Below are 21,959 nucleotides of genomic sequence, written 5' to 3'. Positions count from 1 at the left end.
TATAAATGTCTGACATAAAGCATTTGTCTGACCGAATCGATTTTCAGTTCCCAGCTAGTCAGGAAGGAAATAAAACTGTGGATTTAAAGAAATACATGAAAATATATGGAAAAAACTACAGTTCAAAACAAGTTTCTAGACTTCAGTTCAAACAGGCAATGATCCCTGGATTTATCCAAATAGCAAAGACTCCAAAAGCTGTCTAGACAGAAGATTTATATATATACTTTTTGCTTCCTTTTGTTTTCATGTTGTCCACAATTTGTGTGCATTGATTCAGAATTTAATTTTTATTTCTTTTTGGTACCAGAGACACTGCTTTGCATTACTACATTCTCTTATGATTTTTTTTTTACTTGCATTTTTTTTTCTCTCTCTTTTTTTAAACCTCTCTATTGTTATTTTTTTCTTCTCTTTCTCTCCATCTTTTATATTAATTTTAAATGTAAATCAGCTACTGCAGTAAGACACATACCAGAACAGTCTGAAAGTCACAATTAAACATTGATGAGAAATTTTCAGGGATGCAGGAGATTTGTCATCCTTCAGTATATATAAATGCATGTCTCTGTGATTTTCCAGATGCTTTTCTCAGTGAACTTATGATCATCTGACATTTTTTTAAGTAGATACTGAAAATACAGTAAATTTATGTATCTTAATTTTATAATCTGAAAAATAATCTGAATTTCTATCCGGACAAAATCAACCTTCTAGTTTTTGATAATACAGAAATGCCAAACACCTTAACGTGATTTGTCTCCCCTCCACTAAACTCAGGACACAGACAGAGTACTACCACTTTTTTTTTCTTTTACATATATCTATCCAAATAATAGATTTTATTCCAGTAAGATATGTTCATTTAATAGAAAAACAATATGAAAATGACCAACATAGGCACGTATATGTATACTGCTCTTTCAGTTGGTTTAACTTCAGTAAGAAAATACTTTTTGAAAGGCCTATTACTTTTAAGAAAAAAGCAAAAACAAAAACAAACTTTAACACAAATTAATGTTTTTAAATGAGAAAACAATGATTTGAACTACAAAAGATTTGTTTTCATATGATCATTTGTTGCATAGATATAATCATAGTTTGCTTTCTTCTCAAAAGAGGTGTGCATCAATGTAAGATAAACCTGTAGAATCCATCATAATCACACAAAAAAACCTTATAAATTCTTCAAGACTCTCTTTCAACAATATTATAGGGATCTATGAAATGAATGATAAAATGCTGGGAATGGAAAGTAGTCATATCTATTGGCCTTATTTACTAGTAGTCACCTTACAAAAGATACCTTTATTGTATTTGTCAACTAAAAAGCCTTGCCAATACTGTCTTACATATTTATTTTCATTGTAATTTGCTCTTGTGAATCATAGTGCAACAGAAAGTTTTATTCACCCTTTTTAAGGACAGCATAACATCATATAGGCAAATCTTCAAGAATAATTACTATACAGACTATGTACATAGCAATGTATATAGCAACCATGTAACAAAAAGATAAGTTTGTTTCTGTCCCAGGAACTACTTAGGACAAAAGGAAACTGAATTCATTTTATACATTCTGCAGTGCAAAATATAACCCACTGTGCTCAACTTGGACCATACATCAGAACAGAACCTGCTGGTCTGCTCCTTCATGAATGGGACTTTAAGGTCTGGATTTTGGATAGGTTTGGAAAGCATCCTCTTCTGAGATTTTAAGCAGAAGAATCAAGAAATAACAGGGTAAATATTACAACTTTAATTTATTGCTGGCATGTGTGCTATAACTTGCCTTTTAAAAAACACCAAATAGGGTTTAAAGCAAGTTAAAAACTATCATAAAGTCTTGCAGGTACCTTTTCAAAAAATACTTTGATGCAAACATGTATCATGGACATTTAGTCAGAGGTTTCCATAAGTTTAAAATTTAAAGCTTCTGATTTCTAATTCTGTTTGTTGCGTCACCTTGGACATGCCATTATATTGTACTGCTCTCATTTCTTAATAACAAAATGAAATTCACACTTTCCTTTTACTGCCAGAGGGATATTAATATTAGTTGCCTAATATCTGTTCAGTGTTATAAGGAAGTAAACTAGCATGCATAAAACAAATATACAGTTCCAGATAGAACAATACTTGCTAAAGTCAGCACTACATATTGATATGACTTTAACACTCCTACTTTTTATTTTTTCAGTGAAGTTCAGATCCATGGAAAAATAATGAATGATAAAACCAGTAATAATTGTCTTTCATTTACTCTTAATATCAACAAATCTTTGTACCACTACTCTCAAGTATCTAGGTCAGGTATCTAATCTTTGCCCTAAGCAGGCTAAATGCCCAAATTTTCTATTTTAAATCCAGTGTTAGGCATCAAGGAGCTATTTGACACAAACTTATTACTAAAGATTACTAAAGTAATTTAAGACTCCAAAAATTTATCCAGTGTATTAATCTACAATGTATTAATCTCTACAGGGAAGATAATTTTAAGAGCTAATAATTATTTTCTTTGTTTTTAAACAAATTAGTACTTGTTAGAAATAATGTGAAGTTCTTAGAAAGGCTATTCCTTTACTAGGCAAATGGCAAAGACAAGCTTGCAGAAAAGGTATCTTGCCAGTATACCTTAATATCAGTCTGTATCTGTTCATTACATAGGAAAGAATACAAATCTTAATACTTAAGCACATCTTTTGCATTGTTTACTTTACCTGTGTCTAGCAAAATTAATAGAGAATGATACAGAAATTCTGAAGACTGTAGCCTAAGAAGTATAATTTTGCCATAAGTAATACAAGGCCACAGGATTTGTGTTGACATCATGCAGGCTTGCCTTGGCCTGAGGTTCTCTTCACTAGTTTTGATAATTTGTAGTGGTCAAGTGAATATTTCCTGACCTGTTTGTATTTGGGAAATGTTGTGCTCTGAGAATATGGCATACAGGAAAGCTTTGATAAAGCTATGTAGTCACTGCATAACAAGCAACAGCCCTTTATACTTACTGAGGCTGAGGGAGGCTAATGTGCAACTTTCAGATTTTAGTAAAGAACAATGAGAAAGAAGCAGATTGTGTTAAGAAAACATATAAAAAAGAAACAATTGAACTCCAAGACTGAAGAGGAAGCCCAGCCCCCCCGTCACCATCACAAATATGAAACTCATTCCAACACAGACCTATCAATTCATTGTAATCCCCACCACAGGGGGAGAGTTAAAAGGGTGAAAATAAGCCATGAGAAAAATAGTGGATAGTAGGTAAGCAGTTCTTAACTTTTATAAATGTATTGTTATTATTGAAGCTTTTCTATATTAAATAATTTAGACTACCAGACCATTAAAACTTTAATTGGAATAACAATAAATTGTAACTCCATATAAACTGCGTTGCCTTCAGCCATAACAAGACTCTGTGTCTAACATTATAGTATATAATTGCACTACAATCCAGCTAACTTTTGATCTGAAGTTTTGTATACCAAATGTAAATTATGTTTCTGTGTACCTTATAGCACTGAAGTACTGTTCAATGTCTGTCAGGACTGTGAGGGCTCTAATGGGCCTAAACAGCACTGCCCAGCCCTGCCCTGGCCTGGAGCCATCTGTCTCAGCCCCAGTGATGCTGCAGCAGTGCTGGTTCCCAGCTCCCCACAGCCGTACCCTGCCCAGCCATGGGGCTAAGGTATCTGCCTGGCCTTGGCCTGTGCCCCTTCCCATGGCGGTGTCCAATGCCCAGGGCTGGGTCTGCCTCTGGCCTGCCCTTCTCCCTGGCGGGGGGCAGTGGGACCAGCACTGCTGTGATGCCCTGCACTGCTGGCCCCCACACAGATCCCCTGTGATCCCCAGCTTGCCAGCCCTCAGGGAAACATTAGTCCTTGCTGCACCCTGACAATTACTGTCTCTTAATCACTGTGAAAAATACAATGCTTATGAACAAAGCAAAGCATTACATTTAATAAGAAGTATTATTCTTCTCTTATTTCTCACTCAGAATAAATAAATGAAGTTAATCTCTAAACAGAGTAAATGTTAATTGTAACGTAATGCAAAGTTGAATGAATTATAAATTAAACTACCATCTTTTATTTTTTTGGCATTTAAAAGCTCAGGACAAGTTAAAAAATAACACTTTTTAAGAAAGGTCAAGTCCTAAGTGATACAAAAACAATTCTCTGGCAAGGAAGAAGGCTCTTTCGGTATAGAAACTAATTCAAAATCCACTTAAGACTTTACAGAGATAAAGCTATTCCTGCAGAACATTACGTGCTGTCAGCATCAAGTGGACAGTAAGTGAACTTTTGCGCTATGAAGTGGGCTTCCAGTGCAAAACAAGAGCTTTGCGTCAGGAAAAGCTTCCCTGTGAGATGTCCCCAGTGATCCATTAGACAACAATTTCAAGATGTCTTAAGCTAAATGCTTACACATTAGTATAAATTTCAAATGTATTCTTAAGAGTTACATATGTAGTGCCTTAATGAGCATTTCAGGCAATTTTGCACCATGATACAATGATAGTAATGAAAGAGTTCTCTTTCAATAGCCAAAATGGTTACTAATATCCAGAATAGCTACCTCAGTTACTGCAAGTATCTTTCCTCAGCAATGTATTATGTTATACAGAGAAATATTCACAAAGAGGCATCTTCTACAGGAGAAAGATATATTGGCATGTCTAAAAATATGGCAATTTGAGTTTCAGAAATGGCAGCTGGTTTTGGATACTTCTTACATTCCTCAGCTGATGAACTTAAGGAGGTCAAATTTTGAGATAACTCTTTGCTCAGCATATCTGAACACTTCAGACTTTCACGGAATGATTGAGGTTGGAAGGAACCTCTGGAGATTGTCTAGTCCACCCCCACCTGCTGGGTCAACTAAAGCATGTTGCTCAGAATAGTGTTCAGTCATGTCCAGTCTCTGTCTTTACAGGGATAGAGACACCCACAACCTCCCTGGGAAACTTGTTCCATTTTTCAATCACATTTACAATAAAAAGGTTTCTTCTTTTTAAATGGAATTTCCCGTATTTCAGTATGTGCACATTACCATTTTTCCTTTAATTGGGCACCACTGAGAACAGTCTGGCTCCATCTTTGTTACTCCCTCTCGTCAGATATTTATAGACATATGCACCAACATCCCTGTTTATTTTTAAAAATATTGATCTCTTGAAGTGTCTCAAAACCTGATATTCTTTAAATTGGAGTCATATGTTTTTGAAAGTGTGTATTTGAACTAGAAATTGAGAATAATATATGTTCTACAAATTCTTTCCACTTTTTTTCTTTTCTTATAAAAATATCCTACTCCCAAGTCTAACTGTCTCCTGTGACAATCATATCCTTAGATATAAGTTCTGCAGGTCAGCAAATCAATTTATTATCCAGAAAAACTCAAATCTGACACTGGAAAAAAATACCTCTGAGACCACATGTCATTTTCACTCTAAAGAATGTTCTCAAAAATAAAAATTAAATTTGTATGAAGTTATCAATATTTTTTAAGTTTGTTCAGACAGTGAAATACCCTTTTAAGCTGTTCAGCTTCCTCAAGTTATCCGAAATGTCCCCTTTATCCAAATCAAGGACATACAGATTCCTGTACTGAATCGCAAAGTCTATTCTTCCATGCAAAAATGGAAATTCAGTATTTTTCACAGAATTTGCCAACTTTCTAGAGTCATGCCAGAAAGCATGACTTTCTGGCTTCTTGCTTTGTGGGAGCCTGCTTTCAGCAATTTCTTTACCTCTATAAGAAAACCTAGCTAACTACATTAGAAGGTGCATTCATGTCATTAGACCACGAAGACTACCAAAGAGGTACTGGTAAGCAGAACTAGCATTCAGGTTTCAGACAACAAAAGGAACAGAAGCCAGAAATAAGGATTAATATTAGGGTAAGTTAATTGGAAAAAAAGGCACAAATAGCAGCCCATAGAATCAGGGGGCTGAAAGGTGGAAACTAGTGCAACTCTTTACCTCAGACATTGATCTTAATGTATCATAACATATTGCAGAATGCTTTCCGTATAACAGATACTTCAAACAGTGAAAGTAGAAGACAAGTTTGTGCAGAATTGTTCATATATTTTCATTATTCTAGAAAACTATGAATTAAATGCTGGAGCTGCACTGACTTTAGGTTGCTTCTAAATGTCTTTTTTTTTTTTTATTTAAAGAGAAAGATTATATAAGAATACTGCATATAAAGAAAAAAGTTTTTTTTAATTCATTCTACCAGAGTCATGATACTTTTCAAATGAAGATACTTCAAAATAAAAATGGAATGTTGCCTTGTTTTCCAGCATACTGATATTAATGCCAGGATCAGAGACTCAACAAGAAGGTACTCTAGAGAACATGAGGTAGTTCCATGTGCTTTCCTGTCTGAATCCCACTGAGATTACTGAGATGGGAAAAAGACAAGCTAAGAAAATACATGAAACCAAAGTCAATAGACTAAATTTACCTTATTCTAAGGTCCACCACTGACACAATAAGAAATAAAAGAAAGCAGAAGGCACTATACAGGATTTAGATGCTTTTTGCACCACCATATAATATGAATATTCTATAAAACTTCTCTTGTGTGAAAGGTAGTAATTGTCATTTTTACATCAATGGATTGTGCAATAATTCATGGGTTCTGGGGTATGGAATTTTATTGGGGATATATGATTGTCACTAAGCTGATTTTTTTTTCTGTTTGTATTTTTATTTATTTCCATTGATTTATTTTTATATCTTTTAAATGAGTAATATTCCATTCTTAATATCCCTGAGGAAAAATAAAATCTTAAATATAAAAAAGAATAGTTTCTCTGTGTTTTTACCTGCAGAAGATTATAAGTTTTTCTACACAGGAATGTCCTATTCTTTGCAGTGTATATAATTTCTTAGAAGTTAAGGTCCTTAAAGGGCAAGAAGTTGAGATAACTATCATTTAAATATTACTGGGATTAATACCAGAAAAAATTATGAAACACATCTCTAAAACAAGTTTTATAACTTCTCCTGTATAAACTAACTCACATAGTGCTATGATTTGAGAATGATTTATGTAAACTTATCTTGATGGAAACCAATTTGTATTAAACATGCCTTTCCTGGAATCATGTGAGCATTTCTGACTGGCAGAAAGTTTTGTTGGGTCATTTTGGGAGAAAAAAATTCAATTGCAAATCTTTATCTTCTCAGAAACATAACTATGAAAGACATTAAAAACCTTCTGAACAGGTCTTGAAAAATATTTAAATGATCATTCTTTAAACTGAAATTCTATTTGATATTTATAGCATATAGTTCTCTGTGTTTCTCATTAGGTTCTGGTTATTTCTACTTAGAATTTGGCTTCTGTCAAAACTGTCAACTGTTTTACCATCATTACTAGATATTTACTTTACATAAATTAAATGGCACTATGATCGTTTTTGTAGAGGCAAGAGCTTCTGAAATATTACACGGAGTTCCACAGGAACTTCTTTCACATGTAAGGAAAAGTTACTGGATAGAGTTGACAGAGAATTTTCAGCAAGTATCGAATGAATTTGTTCCCCGAGGAAATAATAATTAAAAATAATTAAAAAAAAAAAAAAAACCACCACATCAATTCTAAGACAAGATGAGTACAAAGACTTGTACAAAAAGAAACATTTTGCCTCTGTACAAAGACCATGGGATAATTAAATGTCAATTAAACCCTCAAAAACGACATTGTGATAGCCTCCACAAGAGGTAAAAGGATGAATTTCTTCCAGGTTGGTTAATATTCATAAATTCCCATGAGGGTCATTGGGTAACTGGATGATTCTTAGCTTAAGTACTACTGATTGTTTTGCTCTAAATGACAAAACAGCGTGCTCAAATGGCTTAAAAAAAAAAAACCAACCAGGTGGTCAATTTCTTAAAACTGAAATTTCCTTCAAGATCATAATTACAATTTTTTTTTTTATCACTAATTTATTTAACACATATAAGTTTTAGAAGTTTCCAGGGAAAACTATGGTTTAAACATGTGACTTTTATATCTTTTTCATGAAAAGACAAGCTAGCCAGCACCAGGATGCCTACAAATGAAGAGTTACAAAGAAGCAACACAAGCTAAGGTCTTTGAATTCCCCGCAAGTGCAGCAGGAAGACCACATGACTGTAACTCTGAGACCCCAGTAACTTAAAGATAAAATGACTGATGCAGCGCTGGTTTAGGAAGCAGTGGTACAAATCTCATGTGCTGCTAAAATAAACCTCTGCCTAAAGAGAGTGACTACAGTCTGCTGTTACTCAAAGTAGTAAAGGTACCCCTGACAAAGTGTAGCAAAAGTATCTTTGTCAACACTCTGGCCAACCTGCTGATGAGAGTTGAGAGAACTGACCTGTCTTCTTTCATACCTTCATCAATGACTAGGAGGAGGCTATGGAGTGGAGTCTCATTAGGTTTGCAGGTAAGACCAAACTGGGGGGGGGAGAGGGAATAGACAATATGCTTGAAAGCAGGCTTGCCATCCAGAGGGACCTAAGAAAAGCTGGAGGAATGAGCTAACAGGGAATCTTATGAAACTAAACAAGGGCAAATTCAACCCCTGGCAACAGGAAAGGCTGGGGTCTGACTGGTTGGGGAGTAGCTCTGCGGAAAAGGCCCTGTGGGTCCTGGTGGACAGAAAGATGAATATGAGCCATCAGTGTGCCCTGGCCAACAACATCCTGAACTGTATTAACAGAAGCATGTCTGATACACTGATGGAAAGGATTATCCCCACCTCTATTTCACACTTGTTATTTCTGTGTTCAGTTTGAGGCTCATCAAAAGGAAGAGGACCTGGGAAGAAATTGATAAACTGGAGTGAGTTTGGCAGATGGTCCCCAAGACGGTTGGGACTGGAGCACTTGCCCTGTGAGGAGAGGCTGGGGAAGCTGGACTTGTTCAGCCCAGAGAAGAGAGATTCAGTGGGGTCTAAAAGGACCCTTGCAATACATATGAGGTGGGAGGACAAGAGGAAAGGGTGTAAGTTGAAAAAAGAGAAGTTCCGAGCAGATATAAGTAGAAACTTTTACCTCGTGAGGACAGTTAAGCTCTAAACATATTGCCTGGAGACGTTATGCAGTCTCCATCCTTGGACTTTTCAAGATAGAACTGGATAAACCCCTGAGCAACCTGGCTTTTTCTTTTCCTCACAATCTCTCACTCTCCACTCTAAGCACTTTACTTGGCTCTCTGGCTTTCTCCTACATATTCCTTTCCATTAAGAACTCTCAGCTCACATTTTTGGCGTTCCTGATACAAATATTTCTTTTTACCCTTCCTTTTTTTTCTCTCCTAATGCCAGTTCTCAACCTCCATACCTCAGTTCACATGTAAAGTTCTCACCACTCATGGACAAAGCTTTCTAAATTAACTAAAAGTAGGTGACATTCACGAAATGGCATGGGTCATGTTAATAACCCCAAAACATATGAGCTTTCTGAAAAAAATAACACTGGAATTGAAAATTCATAAAACAATGTGAATTGGGATAATTTCATTTTCTGAAAAGGTAAAACTTAATACTGATACAGGATTCAGTCAAAAAAATATACTGACATCTTAAAACTAAACAAGTAAATAAATTTTTAAAAAATAACAAAAAATCATTCTTAGGAGAAGAAACAAACACTTTAGTATTCACATGGCTGTTCTATTGTTGTTCTGGCAATTTTTAAACAGACTTAGAGACAGAGAAGGTATGACCAACATGGTTCTCGGAAGGCTTTTATCAAGTTTTCTTTCAAATATGAATGGTACTGAAATTTGACATACTGAAGATCTAAAGAATTACATAACTGGGAATCTCTTTGGTACTAGTTAGTGATTTTACAGATTAACAAATTCCATATAATAATGTTCACTAGTATGCAAGGTTTATTGCCTCAGCTGTGTTTAAGTGAAAACAAAGGTATATGTTCTTAGACATAGGTATATGTTTAATTGATTTCCAGGTGCCTGTGAATGAGAAAAAAAAGTTAAATTCTTTCAGCTTTCTGGTACCGCTGCTGATGCAGTACACAAATAAAGCAGCCCATATTTTGAAGTATAAAAAGATCCATTGACCAGAACCAAAGTGGAGAAAGTGTAGCTGGAAACTGAAGAGGTAGTTCAGAAAATTCTTTCATTCCTTACTTGGAGTAGAATTCATTAAAACATATAGAATATAATTGGGAGAATTCTAAAAATAAGTACTTTAAAATGGGGGAGGATCAACAAAATGCAGCAATTTGTCTCCTCTGTGACTTGACTACAGCAAAATCAATGTCATTCTGCATACTTTCATTGTGTGGGTGTATAGTTGTGAATAAAAGACATCTCAAGAGTGCAAAGGTGAAAAATCATCTGTTCAGAAAGTACAGCTCAGTATAAGATGAAGCAGAGCTAAAAGACCCATGAGTATGAAAAGCTGCTAAAAACATTTACTTGTGTGACAATGTATGCAATTTAAGTTCTTTTTATGCCTGGAGGCAAAAAAAAAATCTGCTGAGAAGCTCTGGTAATTTCCTTTCATTCTGTGAAGAGAGGGTTCCTTTTTCCTCCACCCTTTGCAAAATCAGGTAGCCATCTGGGCTGTTTTGACAATAGGAGTACAGGGTCTGAAAAGTCACAGGTTTACAATACTGAGAACTAAATATCTATCTAAAAAAAAAAAGAATCTGTCATCTGTCAAATAAATTACCAATGCAACCAGTAACTGATTTACAGTCCCTTAAGCAGAAACAGGCACAGCCCTTATTTAAGTATCAGACTTCTACAGATGTGGCACAAGTGATGCAGCACCTTAATTTCTCCCAGGGAATCTCAAGATCCCATGAGCACATTGGTAGGAAAAATCCATTTCAGTAAGTGAGTAGTCATGTTATGTGAGATTCAACCTGAGACTAAGAGACCTACATCTGTGTGTCTATAGTTACACTAAGTGTATAAACTACTATAATAAATGGAAATCTAGTCAGTGTAGTCAGGGGAATGTAGTGTTTTAATTCATCTTAAAGTACAAATCTTTTGGACAGGACAAAATAGCTGCCTATATGCTGTTTGTTGTAATTTTAGGTGTTCTTCCCTGTCTTCTGTTTTCTGTGCCAGAATGGCACAGTCTCCTGTAAATTCTAATTTGTCAACACCATGCAGATGTCCCATTTACTCTAGAGAAGCTCTACCCAACCCCTAACATGTGGTCAGCTGAATCACTTTGTAACCTGCACTGACAGGATTAGCTATGTATGGGGAAGATTCAGTTGTCCATACATAGTTTGGGTTGGTGCAATTTTGATACTTCATAACATACTGCTTTGCAACACCTTGGTTTGTCTGCCACAAGAGCCTCTGCACTTCTGCCATTGCCATAAAAATATGTTGGATACCCCAGGTGATTTCATGCGTCAGTGCATATATATTCATGTACAGTTGAACTGTGCCTCACAGCTCCCCAACTTTAATGGGTATTTAGATACCTATCAGTGTCTAAACCTATAGGTTATAATACAGAGACATCTACATTTTGGTGTCTTGGAGCCAAATCTCACCTAAGACTTCATTATGACTGCTGAGTCTTCCGGTAATAGTACTGTGTACTGTTCATTGCAACAGCTTTTGAGATGAGGAATGAATGACAAATTCTGTTTAAGTTGTTAGATGTTCTTAAAAAAAAAAAGTAAAAAAGACAGTGTTCCTGTTCTGGCAACTCTGGCCATGATGTTCTGAGGCAGCTTAGTACTATAAACTTTTGTTCTTGACCTGATTGCCAATTGCTTCAAATTCTCTCTCAAAGCAAAACCAACAAAAAAAGTCTAAGAAAAGTCTAACTCTATAAATCATTTTTGAATGAAGACACATTTCTATTTGTATACAAAATAACAGAAATAAAAAGAAAAGAACAATGGAAAATCAGGCAGAGAAAGAGAAAATTTTAAACGTCAATTTTCTCCATATTGCATCACACATTGAAAGTGTTGGCATTTATCTAACTTCAGCTCTACATAGCTGGCTGTCAAGTATTAAGCAGAGTAACCATTTGCATGTTTTTCAACATGAGCATGACAGCTAAATTTTATTCTATTCTGAAAAGTTCGTGGGTACATTTCATCTCTTCATCTGTATTGTCCTATAAGCAAAGATTCTTAATGGAAGGTAGATGCAACTGTGGACTCAATCAACATATTTGATATTATGTTATTCATAGTAGAAGCATTAGTTTGTACATGACTTAAGCAGAGGTAAAGGAAAGGGGGAAGGAAGCAAAAGCAGTTAAGAAATGGATTTCACAAGTGAAATAAACAGCAAGTGCAAGGTTACTACTGAAACCTTCCAGAGCTTTAAGGAAGGAGGGAGGGAGGGAAAAGATGCTGGATCTCAAAAGATAGCAAAGTTACAGATTCTTAAGGTAATGTTTAACTGTCAGAAAATGAAGAATTCTTTTCCAAAAGGCCTTTCAGAGTCCAGGTACGCTTGACATAAAGAATATTGAAGTTTATGTACACCAGCCTGTAAGACTGGAAGCTGTGAAGCTGAGTCCCTTCTATCCACTTAGATAATATTATGGATTCCTGTGTAAGTGATGGAGTGCACAGTAGCAAACAGAAAGCAGCAAGTAAAAGGAACTTTTACAGAAACTCTGAATGGATGGAGTAAAAAAGCACAACTAATTTTAGAAACAGCAAAAGAGCATTACTCGTGCCAGGAAACATTAAAGCAGCAGCTTCAGGAAGATCCAGAGAAGCTTTGGTTCTACTTCAGCCAACAGTTTCTAACCCAAAAGGAGTTTTAACGAAGCAGTAAGCACAGAAAACATCAAGACAAAGAATCCTCAATGAATAGAAAGAACTGTTGAAACAAGGGTGATCAGACAAGCAAGAATAAGCATATCTATCTCGGTTATGACACCACAACCTGGGTAGGGGAACATTTTGATTCTCTTCTAATTGACATATATCACTTTGATTATCATTTAACAACATCTTTTAAATATTGTATAATTCAATACCTTTCATGAAGTAAAATGCATATTAAAAGAAATTCATACACACAACCTGCATGACAATGTACTAACAGGAAGCTGAGAATTTCCCATAGTTTCATGTACCTCAGTAAATTTCATTTGTTTTGTATATGCCAATTTAAATATTTTCACAAGTGTTTGCAAGACTGAAGCCTGAAACAGAAAATTTGGCAAAATATGATAATTAATGAAATCAAAAGGATGTTTATGAAAGAGTATGTAAGTTTAGGTTTTATGTAAATCTAGGTTTTCTGTTGTTTTGTTTTTTTTTCACACACAGCTAAATTTTAAGACTTTGCATTGCATAATTTTTAGTCTTCTTTTCAAATATCTAGGCTTTAGATATTACACAGAAGATAATCCATGTGAGGCTGCCTTGTGAAAAAGAATCTTAAAAAAGCAATTTTCATAAATTTAAGAGAACAAAAGGGAATAAGGTTTCCTGCCTAAAAAGTGGCCATAAAACTTGTTTATTTTCTTTTATTTGAATAAAATAACCAACACTTTTTTTTCAGATTGTAATTGGTATAAATGGCAGGGTTTTGGTAGCAGCGGGATGGGGGGCCTGCATATGTGAACTCTGATGGGAGGTCAGGGGCTGCCCCATGCTGGTCACAGCTGGTTCGAGCTGGCTCCACAATGGACCCACCACAGGACATAACTGAGCCCATCAGCAGAATTCGTGTGCATCTCTGTGAAAATGTGTTTAAGAAAAGGCAGTTAACACTGAGGGAAAGGAACAAGGCCAGTGCAGGAGTTCTCCATTCCAGAACTAGTAACACCCTCAAAGGGACCAGAACTCACGGATAACCCACACTGGAGCAGGTTCTCCCCCTAAGAGACTGTGGCCCATGGTCAACGCACATCAGAGCAGAGAAAATAAGTAAGAAGGAAGGAACAGCAGAAGAAAGGAATGAGAAACAAGAAGTAGTAGAAAGAGACTCCGACACCTTGACCTGAACCTCCTGCACTGCCTGTCACATCACCGAAGAGACAAAGTGTAATCTGTGGTGGCATAGACAGAGAAAGGGAAAGGAGAGGTGGCTGGAATGCAGTTAAGCCTGTGAAAGAGGAGAGGAAAGGTGTTTTCCCCAATTGTTTAAATATTTGTCTTTGTTTCTCAACACCCAAATCAGTAATTAAATGTTTTAAATTAAGACTATTTTGCCCAGGACAGCAGTTGATGAGTGATTTTCCCCATCTTCATTTCAATCCACAAGTTTTCTCACTCTTGTTCTTCCTGTTTTCTGCCCTGTTCCGCTGTGGGAGTGGAGTGAGCGAGTGTCTGCGGGAGTGCTTCACTGCTACTTAGGGTCAAACCACCACCCAAATACACTAGCACAAAATGTGCAGTTGTGCAAACAAAACCAGCAAGCAAAGGGAATGATTAGGTGAAAAGAGTACTGAAGTGCCAAACAGTGATGGAGTAAGAATTATGCAGTGTTCTGAAGTTCAGAATTTGGAATCTGGCTCCTTCAAAACATGTAAGAATAGAATAAAGAAAGCTAAAGTAGATGAAGTAGTAAGAAATTATTAATTCTGCTTATAGTGGTACTACTTATGAAATATTAAGTTTCAAGGAGGGAAGCCAGGAAGAAGTTACAGTAACATCTATGTTAACTAAACAGGGGAAAGAGCAGGTTTTTACAAGTTATTACAGTGTAGAACAATGATTATAAGGGCTATTGAAAGGATTAACAGACACCCTCTCAAAAAATATGCACAAATAAACTCCTAAAAAGAAAAACAGGCGCATGGATCTGTACTACATGGCTCTTTGGAACACTTTTTTTGATTCGTATCAGTTATCTGCTTTTGTGACAACTCATGTCAGTGCACCAGTGAAATTACTGTTTGAAAAAGGGTTTTACAAAAAGGCTTAAAGTCATCTCTAACTGAAAAAATAAAGGTTTCAGTTCTTATCAAACTGAAGTATTTTGTGGTATATGTTTTTATTTGTTTTCTAAACATAAGAAAGATTTTTAGTATGTTTATTTAATTTCCTCACACTCTCTCCTTTAGCCTACCTTCAACCCAGAAACCACTCCTCCTTATTACCTGACAATGTATTTTTCCATTTTATACTATATCAAAGTTAATTTTTAGTGATCATATCTGATTGAGTATGCACATTTAATCTTTTTACATGCTGAAATTATTTACTGCCTACATATTTTTTTTAAAGACTTAGAAAAGATATTGTCTTCATTTTAAGCATGGTGCACTACTGCAGCATTTCACAACTTAGTAGAGAGCACACTTTAACATACATTCAGCAATATATCATTAAAAATTAAATGAGCAAACCAAAATAATTGTAAAAAACCCATAATGTAATCACTACAAACTTCGGCGGTGAAAAGAAGATAAACAGTATATTCAAATCTCCCACACCTATCATCTCACGTGTTTTATATGACTTACAGAAAACACATTTTGAAGCTAAACAAAAGCCTGTTCTCTTTCATTACCTATTACCTCACACTTTCAGCAGGAATGGAAGTATGTGTGTTGTCTGAGACATAGTTTGTTGTCCTTTTCTCAATAGTTCAAAAATTAACATCTCAACAATCCAAATGACTTCACAGAAACCACCAAAAGAGTTATCACTTGGTTTCTCAATTGTGGGGTAGGATCAAATAGGGAAAGTTCCTACTTTATATCTTTTAACAGTCCCTTAAGCTAGCGATTTCCCTGTAAAGAATGTGGTTTATCGTATTTGGTATGAAGGATACCATGCAAAAAATGAGTCAGTGCCTTTCATAAACAGTTATAGCAGCCCTGGAGCTACAGTAAGAAGGCTCCTTTTACCTAAATTCACTCAGAATACACGTTCCAGAACATCTATGAACTCAGGAAGCCTAAATAGAGGTACAAATATACAATATTTGCTGAAATAGTAAACAAATTTGCTCTCTTCTTTTGTAGAATATGTTATCTGAGGCAATCACAGAGAGTTCTAAAAGGTTTACTATTATAAAATATCAGTTACATAAAAAAATAGTCCTAGTCTTTTGTTAGTTGCAATTTTTACATTGGTTGATTAATTTTATCAGATTCTGCAAACATTTACATAGCTGATCTCTTCCCATGCTAAATTTCCTACAGAGAACTGTAAAAGAAATTCCTGAGCTAAAACTCATTCGGAATGCTGTGATTTTTTTTTTTCAGATAAATGGAAAAGCACAAAAGCACAAAAAGGGTTACTGTTCCCTGAAGATCCATTGATACGCTGTAGATATTGCAAAATATTATTTACAGTAATGCTTGTGAAAAAGCAGACAGTATTACCAGACACTAATGAAGCTCAGTTTTCATTAGCACTTCATTATTATAATGACCTTGTTCCAAATGGTGATATTCCCGAGTTAATGTTTCAGATGCTTTCACTCTTACTCAAAATAATGCTTGTTCATAAAAACAGTGAATAAGAATCTTACAGGTTAATTAAACCCTTAATAGCACAAGCCATTCAGAAATAAGTAGTAAGAGATAATAGTGATTAAATGCTACATTAGTAAATAGAAACTTGCTCACTGTTTTACAAACATGACTTATACAACCATAAAGGTAAATACATATTTTAATGATAAAAACATTTTTTCTGTATCTGTTACACGATATCTTTCAGAATATTAGGACCATTTTAAAAGCTAAGTACTTGCACAGGGTAAAGTGAAGTACATACTGCTGTAATTTTTTTATAACTGTATTTAGATACACTGAATAATACACTACTTATACTCTAACATACTGTAATTTAATATAACAGGTTGCACAGCTGAATTTATCATTTATGTAAATTTAAACTATACCTTTCTGAGGATTTTTATAAATGGCCCTTCCCATTTCCTCTACAACTTCAGGCACTTTTTTTTTCTTAATGAAAATAACCACAACAAAAAATGTATTTCTTTAAATGTACCTTGGTAGTGAGCACTAAATCCACGATATCGGTGATTGCTGTCTGTTACAAAATGTAGTCTCAGCCAGTTTTTGTTGCTGATAACTGGAGGAGGTATATTCATTCCAGAGAGCCTGAATTAAAACAAACAAACAAAAAAATTATGATTAAAAGATTAAAAAATGATCCAGGCTAAGGATCAGTAGATTTTCATAAAGCTTTGATAAAGCTTTTGTATGGAAAACTTTTTTTTCAAACACACATTCATTGACATGCCCTCTGTGGGACTTTTTATTTATCAATAAATAGTATGTTATGACAAGCATGAACAGACAAGATTGTCCACGCTGCATGACCCAGTGACAGGATACAAATCAGTGCTAATCCAGAAATCACACAGTCATGTTATTGGTCAGGCACAGCACTATCATGATGTAAGTACATGACACTCAGGCTAGAAGAAGTTTGTGTCTATCCAGGTCAGTTAACAAATAAGGCAGAACACTGCTCTGTGCACCAGGCAAAGAATTGTACTGTGTGACTTTCATGTTCAAGATATGGGACAGGATTGCTTAGGTTATGTAGGCCACCATCTAAAACTATAAAACAGACACCTATTTTTCAAGAGTAAGTATTTTTCTAAACGCAGGGTACAAAGAAATGGGAAATATTCCATCACTTCAGTGAATCTGAAAATTAGTTATTAAAAGTACAAGAAGAGTAGGGAATTGTGGTGGATTGATCCCAGCTAGCCGCTATGCACCACACAGGTGCTCACTCATTCCTCTCCCCTTCGACAACAGCAGGACAGGGGAGAGAATAGGAAGAGCAAAAGCAAAAAAACTCCTGAGTCAAAATAAAGACTCTTCAAAAATCAGTTTAATAAGTAAAGAAGGGAGAAGAAAACACAGCAAAACCAAGTGATACAAAGGCAATCATTCACCATGTCCTACAAGTAGATCAATTAAGTTAGTCTCCAAGCAATGGCTACTCGCCCCCCAGACCCTCTCCTCATTTTTTGCTGCTGACCATGAAGTTAAATGGTATGGAATATCCTTTTGGTCAGTTTGGGTCAGCAGTTTAAGTTCTGTTCCTTCCCTGCATCTTCTCTATCCCTGGCCTACTCATTGTAGGGACAGAGTCGGGGGAAAAAGAAAGCCTTGACACTGTGCAAGCCCTGCTCAGCCACAGCCAAAAGGTTGGTTTGTTGTCAACTCTGGTTTAGTCACAAATCCAAACAACAGCACCATATGGGCTTCTATGAAGAAAATTAACTCTATGCCACTAGATCCAGTATACAAAATTATCTGGATTTTTTGTTGTTTTCCTGTTTGCTTTTAAATGTCAGAACATTACTCCAATTACTGTAGTCTTTCATCTTGACTTGCTCATTAAGAAGGTCTGAAGTAGAGGTAATTTTTTTTATTAGATGAGATGTTATAGATAGAATCATAGAATCATAGAATGCTTTGGGATGGAAGGGACCTTTAAAGGTCATCTAGTCCATCCCCCCTGCAACTGGAAGGGACATCAACAACTAGATCAGGTTGCTTAGAGCCCCATCCAGCCTGGCCTTGAATGTTTCCAAGGATGGGGCATCTACCACCTCTCTGGGCAACCTGTTCCAGTGTTTCAGTACCCTCATTGTAAAAAATGTCTTCCTTCTGTGTAGTCTGAATCTACCCTCTTTTAGTTTAAAACCATTACCCCTTGTCCTATTGCTACTGGCCCTGCTAAAAAGTCTGTCCCCATCTTTCTTATAAGCCCCCTTTGAGGGGGGCTTAAGGCCGCAATAAGGTATCCACACAGCCTTCTCTTCTCCAGGCTGAACAACCAAAGAGGAAAAAAGGAAAGGAAAGGAAAAAGGAAAGGGAAGGGGAAAAAAGGAAAAAAATAAAAGAAAGAAAGAAAGAAAGTCTGTAATGAAATAGGTCATAAAGCTATTCAAGCAATCCACAAGTGAGAGAATGAGGCCAATCTGTTTTGGAAATTCCGTGCTTTTACAAAGGATTTTTCATCCAACCTTTGAAGTGGCTTTGTAAAATGCAATAATGTCATTATCACTATTGTTATCGCCATTTTGCAGACAGAGAAACTCATGCATAGAGAGAGAAATCAACTTCAATCACCTAGCAGACCAGCAACTAAAACAAAATTTTAAGAAAAAAACTCAGAGCTCTGGCTTTACAACTGAAATGAAATCAGCATTGCCTGGTGAATGGCTGCACATAAAATCATAGAATTGTTAAGGTTGGAAAAGACCTTTAAGATCATCGAGTCCAACCGTTAACCTAGCACTGCCAAGTCCACCACTAAACCATGTCCTCAAGCACCACATCTACCCGTCTTTTAAATACCTCCAGGGATGGAGACTCAACCACTTCCCTGGGCAGCCTGTTCCAATGCTTGACCACCCTCTCGGTAAAGAAGTTTTTCCTAATATCCAACCTAAACTTCCCCTGGCGCAGCTTGAGGCCATTTCCTCTCATCCTATCGTTTGTTACTAGGGAGAAGAGACCGACCCCCACCTCACTACAACCTCCTTGCAGGTAGTTGTAGAGAGCAATAAGGTCTCCCCTCAGCCTCCTCTTCTCCAGACTAAGCAACCCCAGCTCCCTCAGCCGCTCCTCCTAAGACTTGTTCTCTAGACCCTTTACCAAATTCGTTACCCTTCTTTGGACATGGTCCAGCATTTCAATGTCCTTCTTGTAGTGAGGGGCCCAAAACTGAACACAGTACTTAAGGTGCGGCCCCACCAGTGCCGAGGACAGGGGGTTGATCACTAGTCCTGCTGGCTACACTATTCCTGATACAAGCCAGGATTCCATTGGCCTTCTGGCCACCTGAGCACACTGCTGGCTCATGTTCAGGCGGCTGTAAACCAACACCCCCAGGTCCTTTTCCGCCAGCCACTCATCCCCCAGCCTGTAGCGTTGCATGGGGTTGTTGTGACCCAAGTGCAGGACCTGGCACTGAGGTTGAACCTCATACAGTTGGCCGCGGCCCATCGATCCGGCCTGTCCAGATCCCTCTGTAGAACATAGTCTTTTGAAATGCACAATCCTCCTCTACCCCCTTTATTCAATTAGAAATTTTGGTTTGAATTTTCTTTAAAAAGATGTGTTTTTTCTGTTTAAAGTAGAAACAAATTTGACAAATCTGACAATTTGAAATTCCTTATCAAATCAAAAGTCCAAAGAACTTTATATGGTGCTCTATGGTGAAATAGTACTTCATTTTTATTTTAGTGTTAAGTGTTTTTTTCTCATCTGTCCTATGAAAATCTTTGTAGTAGTTAGATGAATATGACACTTTTCAGAAATACAAGTGATACACTCAAAACTAAGAAAATTAAATCAAAACAAAATATTTAACCATCTAAATGAAATATTTTTACTCTATTCCACTTCAAGTTGTGTCAACATATTCTCATTAGACATTTGTTTCTTTAAACAGTATTTCTGAAAATAAGCTTATTACATTAAGTGTTTGGACTACCAACAGTAACAGAGCAAAGCTTTGACCATACAGAATAGTGGCATCCTCTAAAATTCTATTCTTTGCATCACTGTCAGTGTGTACCCTTATCCACAAGAACATTTGCCCATCTGAAGTTCAAACCACTTCCCAAGATTTATTTTGTAGCTTAGTGTTTGTTTCAAGGTTTGGAATGATATTGTGATAGCAGCATGCAAGAGCACAGCTAGCTAAAATAGTAATGCAAATTAACAGTAAATGCAAGAAAGTAATGGCAAGTCTCTGGAGACCAAATTTTTGTTCTTTGCTTCTTTGTCCTCATACTGTGCCTAGACCTAAATTTGAGCTCAATCCTGACTTGGAGCTAATAAGCTTGGAGCTGGTCAACTCAGGCTGTGAAAATTAATGTTTTTTTAGATGCAGAAGCCTAGATTGAATTTCTGGTTATGACAAGCAACCCATGGAAACTGCATGTTTCATTTGATAGTGGTCCCTTCTCTAACATAGGATCACGGTTTTTTTTAATTTAAAGCATATTTCTCTAAGTGCATTAGCCCCTTACTCACTAAGTGTGTTCTTCCCTGAAAGGGAAAGATTTCTGTTTCATTTTATGACTTGACATAAATCCAGGAGTAAGCTTCTGTATAAATCTCCTATTCCCTAATTTCTGTAGCACTTGCTCTTGAGGGCTGGGGCTGTAGGGTTGGGGAGGGAGGTGGCTAAGATAATAAAACAAACTGTCATGTATCAATAAATAGTTTATACAGAACAATCTTGTCTTGTATAAAACTAATATTAGAGCTTTCATTCATTCTCTCCCCTAGTAGTCTGTTTTATTAAAAACAATACATTGATTAAGATGTGTGATAGCTTTGAAAACCACAATCAAGAACACTCATTTTATCTATTCTATGGATTTCAAAAATTTCAATTAAAAATTTAGCTAGAGATTTTGGGTTGACTTGGAGACTATATTCTCAGCCTTGAGTTATGATCCTTCTTTTACAATGACCAGAAGTCCAGTTTTGGATGGTTTTATCCCTTCAAAATTGTTTTGTGGGTGAGTAGTACAAGTGCATTTGCAGATGCTGAAAGGTGTTGATGAGCTCATTCTAAAATCAGTTTATTCATTCCTTCAAAGACAACTCAGGACACCTTATTCAGACTTTTTTAACTTTTATGCAGGACTGACTGAAATATCAATCTTAGGGTAGTATTTCTGTTGTGCTCAACAATCGTTCTCAAAACACTATGGCAAACAGAGTAGCTTAAAAACTCAACATGGAAAATATTAGTTAATGCTAGATGTCAGGGGTTCTCTTGTATTCCTAAAGGCTTGGAAGGCAGATTTTTCCTTTTAATCCTGCACTCAACACTCATTTTTCTCATTATTTCATTAATGTGTATACAGTTCCTAGATCAGGAAGTAGTTCTCATTTCCCCACATTATTATAGCCTTACTTTGAAATTGTGTCAGAGGTGGATGGGCAAGTGACCTTCATAACACTGAAAAAAATTGCTTCTATTCTCAGGGTAAAACAAACTTCTTTTGGG

General features: G+C 36.1%; 1 protein-coding gene across 1 annotated transcript in view; it reads right to left on the bottom strand.

The window, feature by feature from the left end:
* Positions 1-21,959, bottom strand: part of CSMD3 (CUB and Sushi multiple domains 3) — a 746,059-nt gene that overhangs the window by 466,900 nt on the left and 257,200 nt on the right. The window contains exon 6 of the mRNA XM_087747332.1: positions 16,950-17,062. Coding sequence (XP_087603458.1) covers positions 16,950-17,062 — 113 coding nt within the window. The remainder of the gene's footprint in view (positions 1-16,949; positions 17,063-21,959) is intronic.

The sequence above is a fragment of the Nipponia nippon genome, unplaced genomic scaffold (genome assembly GCF_047370975.1).
Source record: "Nipponia nippon isolate SJK-2023a ecotype South Korea unplaced genomic scaffold, ASM4737097v1 scaffold_1, whole genome shotgun sequence".
In the NCBI taxonomy this organism is placed as follows: Eukaryota; Metazoa; Chordata; class Aves; order Pelecaniformes; family Threskiornithidae; genus Nipponia; species Nipponia nippon.
This window is presented reverse-complemented; position numbering and strand designations above follow the sequence as displayed.